The sequence below is a fragment of the Centrocercus urophasianus genome, unplaced genomic scaffold (assembly GCF_019232065.1).
Source record: "Centrocercus urophasianus isolate 14NV4802_14NV808 unplaced genomic scaffold, USGS_Curo_1.0 seq_18, whole genome shotgun sequence".
In the NCBI taxonomy this organism is placed as follows: Eukaryota; Metazoa; Chordata; class Aves; order Galliformes; family Phasianidae; genus Centrocercus; species Centrocercus urophasianus.
The window spans coordinates 13,607,669-13,618,464 of NW_024884733.1; the positions used below are offsets into that span (position 1 = coordinate 13,607,669).

Genomic DNA, 10,796 nt, shown 5'->3' on the forward strand with positions numbered 1-10,796 from the left:
TTTCTTTTCCTTTCTTTTCCTTTCTTTTCCTTTCTTTTCCTTTCTTTTCCTTTCTTTTCCTTTCTTTTCCTTTCTTTTCCTTTCTTTTCCAAAACTACATTCATAAAACAACCAGATGAAACTAATGACGGTCAGATTTAAACACCCTGGATCCAGGAAACTCACACTTAGGGCTGCAGCGTCTGTCTCTAGCTCCCTTGTCCTTCCTTTGATGTGGTTGGAGCAGTAGGAGATGCTGTCCCCAGCCTGGCATGAATACTTATCTCATTTAAAAATACCACTTTGTCATTTTATAACAAAAATATGTCTATACAAAACCTATTTTTTATTGCCTGGGTTAAAAAGTGACAGCTGAAAAAAGAACAATTTCTATCTTAGCAAAGGAAAAATTGTCTCAGCTTTTCAAAATGACAGCAGACGCCTGAAAACGAATACTTGGTCCTATTTCCCCACTGATTTTCCGACTTCATTTTATAGTGTCCTTGCATATCAACAGCTGATTGTAATGATGAGGACTTGCATTTCTAAAGCTCACCAGTCCCTTAAGAAAGCTTCATTTGAACATTCCCTGAAAGAATGCTGATGAGTGTTGTTACAGCTACAGAACAGTTCAGGTCCTGCAAATGACCTAAGGCAGGAATACGGCAGTCTCTCTTTTGCTAGTATTTCTTCTCAAAGCACAGTGATGTATAATTTTTATTCTTATGAATTGTTCTCCTCATTCCCCAAATAATACCGTTTTCACAAGATATCTAAAAGGCAGATACAAAATGAGCAGCTATTTACCAGGGCTGCTCTGCCTTTGCCTTCTCCCCGCTCATTTCTTCCCTTGAATCATAGCTCCCTGCTGACCGTTCGGGTTACCTGGGAAAGGTATCTGCAAAATGACAGTAGCATCCCCAGATCAAGGTTTTTCAGAAGAGGGGCACAGTCCTGGAACTGTTTGATTCATGTGGGATAATTGAAGGTTCGGGACTCCCTGTGCTGGCATGAAAAAGCATCATTAATCTAACCTCGGTGCATTGAGAGAGGTGCTGTCAAGGATCAAGGCACCAGCAGGAGGGTTAAATAGGTGGGCTTCCTTTCTCAACTTTCCCAAATCCCTGCTGTCCAGCTGCCTTGTCAGATTCGGCGTAAAACTGGAATTTGTGCCTATGTCACTTCTGCGAGATGTGCTGGTGAGATGCTGGATTTTTGAGATTCTGTTTGTCTGTGTGTTTCTGTGCTTCTAAGGCAGTTCAGCTGAGAAATGATGTTTGTAAATCATGCGTAGGGCAGGTGCAGTGAGTAGTACTGTCACCTCCTCATCCCCAGGAGTGAATGTGGATGCTATGTTGTGCAACGGAAGACAGTCTTGAGATCTGTCTTTGAATGCAGTGCTGCCAGTGCAGGAGGGCTGGCACAGATACAATGCAGTACCTTTATAGGGTTAGCATTCTACGTACATTGACTGCATTAATGCAGATCACTGTGTTATTTAACCTCACTTTCTACATAGGCCTGTAATCACGTGTGTTTTCATATACAGAAGGTGCCTGATAACTCTGTACAACAGTACAAAGGCATTGCTTGATGAATCTCTTGGTGCTGTAGTCTTGAAGGGATTTTTATTGGATGTAACAGAGTTGTCACTCAGGGATTATGGTGATTTTTGTTCTGTGGAAGAGGACACTTGAATCAATTCACAGTCATTTCAGGTAGAGTTTGTCTTGTCATCCAATAAAGAGTGCTGACGTTTCTCCTCCCAGGGGCTGCACGGAACTGCTAGGAATGGAGAGGAGGAAGAGTGTCTATCTTTACCATTCACCCTCTGGAAGGCTGTGGAGCAGAGGAGAGGCAGAGATAGTGTCTTTTGTTTGTAGTGTGACACAGATGGTTTGATGCTGGATGTGGGGCTTGGATGCCTTGAGCTTGCCCTTGGGAAGTATAGCATGAGTGGCTCCCCTGCACTTGTGCCTGCAAGGTCTTTAAACCATGTGAAGTGATGGAACGCTGCACGCAAACTGACATGTGGTGCAGTGTTTACTGTGTCCAGTGTTGCCAATTCCAAGGGCTCAAAAATTAGGTCATTCTTTTGTCCCCCATCCCTCAATGGACTGGCTTGAAAATCAAAACTGTAAGAAATACCTTATGGATATTCAATTCTAGTGTTGAAATATTTACGGTTTATTTTTTCATATTTTTTCTTCATTGTCTGGGCTAGTAGTTGATTTTAAGGGGAAAAAAGTAGTTACAAGAGCTAGAAAACAAAAGGAAAGCTGTGCGATGAAATCATGCAGTTTCAAGAGCTGGGGCTTTAAGATAGTTCTGAATCTTGCGATAAAATCGTGAGACATGACAACACTGAAACTGGTTGCAAGACACAAGATAGATGATGTGATGCTGACCACAACTTTGCAGTCAGTGCAGAACAGGAAAAATCATGCTTAGCACCATGTCAGCTAATTTGATTTCATCTCTCTGTTCAGATGTCCCAGTTGATACGTGTGCTTCTATTCCCAACTGAAATACTAGTACTTTATTGGAAAAACCTGAGTCTATTAACATATGAAGCTACATAAAAGAAATAAGAATTGAAAACTCGATTTCTGATGTATTTTCAGTCTTTTCTGTAATCCTCAATGGTCATTTGTCTACCTGAATGGGTAGCCTAATGCTTCCTGCCTCTCTTCCTTATCCCACTCCCAGTTGTCTTTTTTTTTGCTGAAGACTGATAAAGCTGTGGAATCTGTGAAGCTGGCAAGAATGAGAAAATCAAACAATTGTGAGTGTGCAGGTTTTTGGGTAAGGGAAGCAATTCTGCTAAACAAAGTGGTAGGGAGTGCCAATATTTCTGTGAAGGCATCAGCGTTTCACCAGTTGATTTATTAATGCTTTTTTTAGTTCACTACTGTATTTGTCCAGTGGAGACATTTGACTCTCCCAGATCTGCCGCCTTTTGTGAGGTAGAGTGAAAGCAGCACACCTTGGACACAAATCACCACCTCTGGCAGCCACAGTTGGGATCTGATACCTCATATTCCCTGCATAACTGTGTTTTCTCCATACCCTGAGCATTCCTGCCTTCGTACACTGATTTCTGAGACTGTTTTCCTGCCATTACATCAGTCTCTGCTAAAGCAAGTGGGATAGATCTTATGCCTACCCCCTTGGTCAGATGCTGTTGCCAAAGGTGGAGGCTGTTACAGACAGCTGAAGTCACCTGAGCTTGTCTTGGTGGAAGATAGCTTTGATTATGGCTGATAGGAAAATCTCTTTGTCCTTCAATTTTTAATGCAGTGTATCCCAATAATTTTTATAATGCGTTTATGAGCTCGGTATTTTCAGTGCACTCAGTGTCTTTATACAGAGAAATGTGAAAGAACTATGATTTTATTTCAGACAATTTTATTTTATTTTTTTCCCCTGAAAAAGTGAGGCATGAAACTCAAGCGCTTCAGAAGCTGTTTTCTGTTTTGCTTATTTTTTTTGTCAGTAACAGGCAGTTATGGCACGAAGTTGAGAGACTGGATTTGGGCATTGCATTGTGCAATAAACAATTTTTAGTTCTGTTGTGCAGGTATACATCTCAGCACGTTTGCTTCTTCTGGCAGCTCCATAAAGTCATTTCTGGGTGAGTGTGACCTGCACTAAACTTAAATATTTGGACTGTCGGCTTTGATGCTCAGCTTGGGATATAGTAAGTATATTTTTCTGAGGAGCAACAGATAAAACCAAAGGAAGTTGCAGGCAGAGTTGTTTAGTATCTCAACAGTTAGATCAGTATGTATGCACCTGGGCACCCAAAGATGGAGGTGGTTGCTTTGAATTATTTGATTGGGGTAGCAGGTGAGGAGTTAGTGGATGCACCGACCCTACTGAATAATGTGAAATGTATAAAAAGCAGTTTAGGCTCTGGTACAAACCTGGGTACTGGGCCAATTCTGCCTTATGATGGTGGCTGGACTGTAAAAGTATACTAATTCCCACGGCCTTGTGTTTCCACAGCCTCAGAGCGATCTGTGTGTCCATCCCTGGATGAAGCACCTCCGTTCTCGGTGCCCTTCAAACCATACACATGGAGCAGCCTGGGAGGCTCTGAGCTGAGGCACCTCGTGCAAAGCTACCGGCCCTGCCCAGCACTGGAGCGAACTTCAGCCTTGAGGCTCTTCTGCGAGCGGGGCTCAGAGCCCACCCTCTATGGTGCAGAGTGTAGCTCTTCCCTTGGACTTTATGGTGATTTTGGCTCCCCAGGCCCAGGGCTGTTTGAGCGGCCTCCAGCAGCAGCACCCGGACTCTATAGTGAGGCACAGACTGGGCTGCAGCAGGAGAAGGGACCTGGTGGCCTCAAAGTGGAGTCGGACCTCTTGTGCCGCCCTTTGCTCATTAGTGCTGGCTCTTACAAGTGTGTCAAGTGCAGCAAGGTAGAGACCCCTTTCTCCCACGCTGGTTATGACTGTTCCCGGCCCCTTTTCCCTGGCTAACCTGACCCTGCCTGCTCTCTCCCTTTCAGGTCTTCTCCACACCACATGGCCTCGAGGTACACGTGCGCCGTTCACACAGTGGCACAAGGCCTTTTGCCTGTGACATGTGTGGCAAGACCTTTGGCCACGCAGTCAGCCTGGAGCAGCACAAGGCCGTGCACTCACAGGTGAGAGCAGGGCAGACTGCCAGGATGAAAGTGGGAAGGCCAGGGCCAGCTGCTTGCTTCAGCAGGCACTGGGAGGGCCATGAAGGCAGTGACAGAGCAGTAGGGTGTTTAAACTGAGAGGAAGAAAGCATAGTGGGGATGCAGGGTGCACTTGTGGGTGAAGAGTATGATGGTAAGCAGAGTAAAGGGTGGGCAGCTAGCAAGCAAAGGAAGAATAGGAACAAGTTGACAAATCACAGAATACTGACTTTGTTTCCATTCCCTTGACCTTGTGTGTGTCTGTATTAAGCAATGGGCTCTTTTGGCACTCCAGAAGTAACAGATAATAAATAATAAATTTTCGTTCTCTGAGCTGGAAACTGTGAGCAGGGTGTGGACTTTGTTAACGGCTAAAGCAAGTCACTGTGCTTTCTTCAGACGCAGCTCTCTATATTTTTTTCTCCTCCCTCTCCACCAAAGAAGTGAATCTTCCCTTGTTGGTAGTCATTGTGTCCATGCAGGGAACATCTGAAAGACCAGTCAGGTATAGAGCACGGACTTCATCCGTCTCGACACCCTCTGAGTCACACACCAAAAGAATATGGTAGTTAATTTTGGTAGGAGTATTTGTAACATTTTCCATCTGCTGATATTGTTCCATATTTCCCCTTCACCCACCCACTTAACCTGGCAAATCTTCCTTCCTCAGATTGGGTTTGGGAGGATAGAATTACAGCAGTGTTTGTTTGCTGTCTTATTTACAGTTGCATGAGCGTGCATCAGCAGAGTGCACAATGAAGAGAAATATCTCATCACCCATTAAATAATGTTGAAAAGAGCAGTACTGCAAAGTAAATTCAAGGAGGGGAGAAAATTTCTGGGAGTGTGCATAAAAAGCCAAATAAGGTGCCTATATTAAGCATAGCAGGAGGAGGCAGTTGTAATGGGAGTTAAAGAAAAAGATGACCTGTGGTGGAAGCATGTGATGGGGAGATTTGTGTTAGGGAAAGGAGACACAGCAGTCCTAATGCATTTAGTTAGATTTCTCGAAGCAGTAAGCCAAAAAGCTCTTTTCCCCAGGCGTCCTAGGTACCTTTCACTTAATTATAATGAAAGTAGAAATATGCAGTTAGTCATTAAGCTTCCAGCACAAATCCAGCCACAGAGATTTCCCCAGAGAGCCACTCAGACCTCAGCACCCACTTTCCTGTGTAGAGTGCACTTTGAACAGTGCTGCAGCTGCTGCTCTTCCCAGTGGAATGATCATGGGTCCATGTTGAAATGTGCAGGCAGTGGGAAAGGGTTCATTATCTTTTTCTTTGTGCAACGCTGTCATGCTGGTTTTAGCATCTCCTCAGGCCGGCTTTCTGGAGATGCAGAAGTGCTTTCTAAGGCAGAAGGGCACACTGATGTGCTGCTGGCCAGATAGCTGTGGGTTCTCTGGCATAGCATAATGTGGGTGTGTTTGGGCTCCTCTTTCTGCAGGAACGCAGCTTCGATTGTAAGATCTGTGGGAAGAGTTTTAAGAGATCTTCCACTCTGTCCACCCACCTGCTTATCCACTCGGACACCCGGCCCTATCCCTGCCAGTACTGTGGGAAGCGGTTCCACCAGAAATCTGATATGAAGAAACACACCTTTATTCATACAGGTATGCCTTGCAGCTGCTGCTGTTCAGCCTCAACTACAGGGGCAGGTCTCTGAAGTGGTCCCTCTGCAGCGGCCTGTTCCTCTTCAGCTGGAACAGCATATGTACCTTCCTGTGCTTCTCATGGCCCTGCTGTGGTTCACGCTATCTGAGCTCTACTTGTGCAAATGAGGGTGATTTGAATGTGGTTTCGTGAACAGCAGCTGCAAAATAACCCAAATCCTCGCAATCCAATCAGTGTTCCCTTAATAGGATCTACCGATGTTTATTTAAACGGCTTTTGTGTAAGATGATTTGTAGAGTATTATATTCTTGTGGCCTTGATTTACAGCTGAGGTCCCTGAAAAATGATAGGTGAATTTGCAGCATCTCTTTATACAGGATCTACCAATTTACAGTAGGAACAAGCGGAGACTCCTCCTCCAGGTCAAACAGTAAACTGGCGGTCCCAGGGTCCAAATCTTAGTCTAAATATTTGTTCAGAGATTGATTGTCTGCACTTCCACCCAGACTTTCTGAGAAAGGACTGCAGCCTGATACAGAATGGAAAGAGAGGTGCAGAGTTCTCAAGTTTCACTGTTAGTAATAAACATGGAAACTAATAAAGAGCAGGTGAATCACAAAAGGAAATTGTTCTAAAAATATTGCTCAGTGAGAAGGCAGGTTTATCAGAGATCTGTAAAAGTAAATTTTACTTTACATACCTTCACCACATTTGTTTAAGGTAGAGGGAGATGAATGATGTGCGGGACACAGAAATATTTCTAGGCACAAAATAATGGTTGTAGTAGCTTAGCCCAAGGTTTGGATGACCAAAATCCTGGTTCCTGAGAGTGGAATATCAGCAGATATCAGGAGCGAAATATTGAAATGGTAAATATGCAGAAAGATGACATCATATGTAGTGCTGCTTGGTTGAGATTTTTCTAGATCACCATCAGTGAACAATAATACCTAGAAAGATTCTCCACAAGATTACTGCTGAATGAAAATAAAGTATTTAGGAAGTGAAAAGTATTTCCATAATAACTTTTTCAAATGAGATTTCAACCAAATTCCGAATGGGCCAAAATGTTCTTTAGATGATTCTGAGGTCACAAACTGTCTCTGGGCTGTTAATTGATAATATAGAACCAGAACCTTAATTGAGTTAGGGGAAATTTCTTATGCAGCATCCAGTTGCAAAATGTGCTGGAGGCTGAGTTCACATAGATTTTACTTTTCTAAGAATCTGATTTTCAAAAGTACAAACAGTGCTTGTTGCTCCAGCTGAAGTTAGCAGGCTTCACAGGTGCAAAGCCATTCTGAAAATCAGGCTTGGTTTTGTGGTCGGGCTTCCCTTTTTTTCGTTATTTGATAGTAAACAGTATGGAAATGCACTGATATCCTGCTCCTATGGAGACCTGTGTAGCTGTGCCACTGACCTCTCTGTGAGAGAAGTTCAGAGGCTGGATTTATTCCCGTTTCCATTATTCGCCAGGAGGAGAACTTCAAGACTCGCTTGGAGAAACTGCTAGCCTTTCAGAGTGAGGACTAGAGGGAAGAGCTGATCACTGTGTGAACTCTGCCCCTCAGGCTCACTCAAGGGCCTCATCCTCCTTTGCAGGCAGGCCACAGCTCACTGATTTTGGCTTAGCAACATCCATCAATCTATTCCACTTGCACCTAGATTAATGCCATCATTGATGTCAGTCATCACAAGCTGGGGTCTTTCCAGGAATTCCTGATGTTTCTAGACAAAAAAAAAAAAAAAAGAGATAAAAAAAAAATAGCAATTTAAGTCACACAGAGGCTGTGCAGCCAAATATCAGTGTGTTCACAAGCTGTTATGTCCTTAGAGCACTATTTGCTTCAAGCTGCTCCCAGGACTGTACTGGGGCAATGCAAGTACAGCCAGATCCTTGCCTGCTAAGCCACGGTGCAGGCACAGCAGATTACTCAAGGTGACCAACTGCATGATTTTAGTAAGAATGGCTTTCTTTTTGTAATCATGTAGGAATCACTTCAGTTAGCTCCGAGGCCCAGAATGCATTTCCTTATCTGCTCTGACCCTGAGTGTGCAGCATGTTACCCCTTTCACACCTTCTTTAACACCTTTTGCTTGCAGGTGAGAAACCCCACAAGTGTCAGGTGTGTGGAAAAGCCTTTAGTCAGAGCTCTAACCTCATTACTCACAGTCGCAAACACACAGGATTCAAGCCTTTTGGCTGTGATCTGTGTGGCAAAGGCTTCCAAAGAAAGGTGGATTTACGGAGACACCGGGAGACACAGCATGGCCTCAAATGAGCCCTGCAATGCTGAAAGCACCTACAACACTAGGAGAACAGACTCCCTTGGCTTCCCCGCTGGACCTGAGCCCTGTCTGTATAACAGACCCTGGCATTAGCTTTCTGACCGGGAGCTTGGAGAGGAAAGAAGAGGACAGGGCCACGCATTGGCAGCTCAACCTGCATGACTACAAGAATGGAAGTTAAAAGTCGGGGTTTCTATCTCTTGTCCTCTGTTTCTGAAATAACACTGGAAAATAAGTCTTTTAGATACAAAGCCTGTTACTCTGAAGATGGATAAGCTACCAAGTACCTGTAAGCTGGAAGGTATTTATCCCATGGCCAAGATAAAAATCCTAATGTTTTCAATACTATGAATTACTATGCACGGATACGTGGGTATGAACTGTGTTTACATAGTACTCACAGAGAGTGGTCAGTAAATGGCACAGGCAGTGCTTGCCTTGGTTGAGGATGCTGAAAGGATTCAGTCTTGGTTTCCTGTCAGGAAAGCCTAGAAGGTCTGGATTGAAGTGTGCAGTTTGACATCTGGCTGTTTTTTAAGCTGAGGCACCAGCTTGGGCCTGCTTCTGCTCTCACTTATTCCGGTGTAAATTAAGAGTTGTATTGACAGTTAGGAGGAGACTCCTTTTACCTCCCAAAGCTATCTCTGTGAATAAGCAAGGCCTGGCTGTGTGCGTTTGAGGCTTGTGGAATTATGTCTTGCTACATCCACTGACGAAAAGGAAGCTTATGAAAGACAACTGGAAAAGCCAAAGCACAGAGTTATGCCTTATAACTAGAAACCCACCTAAGGACTGGTCCTGACTGAGAGCAGGGGCGTAGGGAAAGCAAAGACTTTCGATCCAGAAAAATTGTTGGCTTCTGCACTCAGTCTTGTTATAAATAACTGGAAAATAGCTACCCAATTGTGTCCTTTGTATATTTGTTTTTGTTCTCTTTTGTAAGTTTTTAAAGGGAGACTCACCTGAGGTGGGCAGGAATCAGTGTAAAAGAGTAATTCACTGAATTTGCCTTAAATGACCCTGCATGTACCTCAGTAAAAAAAAAAAAAAGCTGTTTTTACTTTGTTAACAAGTTTGTAAATGTCTTATTTAGCTTTTATGGAGTGTCTTAATGTTTATTAGTATGTATTTATTGGAACAATGTTTTAAATTAATAAACTATTGAAGATCATCCAGAGTGATCTTTGTTTAATGTGTGACTTCAACATATTATTGAATGTCAGCTGTTACGGATACACCACATCTAGTGATGGTCAGAGATACGGCATTCAAACAGGAAATGCAGGAACAACATAATTTGTGCAATATATTTTGCAGAAGAGCTCTGGCGATTAAAGAACACCGGTGTCCTGCTTATGAATCCAGGTCCATTGATTTCAGTTAATCACTTAGCAATTTTGAAGGCCAGAGTATCCTATGGAATGTCACCATGAAACAGTTTAGTGGGAGAAGAGCCATTTTAAGTGTTTACATTTGAAATGTAGATTGCCAGAAGACCCTGTTTAGCGCAGGAGGAACTTGGATATCCTCTGAGATAAAATGTCTGTGCCAGGAGTTTTCAGGGACACCTGAGGACCAGGTGCATCGCTTACACAGTGTTGTGGTTTTATGATTCTTGTTATCAGTGGCCTGAATGAAGTCTCACCCCCACCAAGAGCTGCTGTGTGGGACATGTCAGAACTCCAGCATGAACTGGAGTCAGAAGTAGGGTGGACATGGAATTGCCTTTTGTCTGCCTTCCCTATTAGCAGGGCTTGCTGCACCTGGTGCATGAACTGGAGTCAGAAGTAGGATGGACATGGAATTGCCTTTTGTCTGCCTTCCCTATTAGCAGGGCTTGCTGCACCTGGTGCTGCAGCTCTTGCAAAAGAGAAGGAGGAGGAAGATGGAGGGTCCCGGTGCCCTTTTACCAGCAGAGTTCTTTTGGTGCGCACATCACCTTGTACTCTGTTTCTGATTTTGCTTGTGCCTTTATATTGAATAAAGCCTCATTAGACGCGTACAGGACCACAGGCTAATAAGTGGTTGCAAGGTTAGTGTTGCTTTCTCCCTCTTTATCTCTTTAACGGGAGGAACATTTCCCTCAGTCACACGAGGACGCGGAGCAGCTCGAAAGGCGGCACGTGGCAATGCCGTGCACCTGCTCGGCGGCAGCCAGGTGTGGCAGAGCACTGCCGATCGCCGGGGTCCAGCCGGGAGCCCCGCAGGCGCGCTGTGGAGGCGGCAGCGCGGAGGAAAGCCGCTCC

At 44.2% G+C, this 10,796-nt stretch overlaps 1 protein-coding gene across 1 annotated transcript in view; it reads left to right on the forward strand.

Annotated features, from left to right (window-relative positions):
• GFI1 (growth factor independent 1 transcriptional repressor) overlaps window positions 1–9,721 on the forward strand; it is a 10,756-nt gene extending 1,035 nt beyond the window's left edge. The window contains exons 3-6 of the mRNA XM_042819943.1: window positions 3,988–4,403; window positions 4,493–4,630; window positions 6,095–6,260; window positions 8,365–9,721. Of these exons, the coding sequence (XP_042675877.1) occupies window positions 3,988–4,403; window positions 4,493–4,630; window positions 6,095–6,260; window positions 8,365–8,543 (899 nt within the window). The 3' untranslated portion in view covers window positions 8,544–9,721. The remainder of the gene's footprint in view (window positions 1–3,987; window positions 4,404–4,492; window positions 4,631–6,094; window positions 6,261–8,364) is intronic.
• Window positions 9,722–10,796: the final 1,075 nt, after the last annotated feature.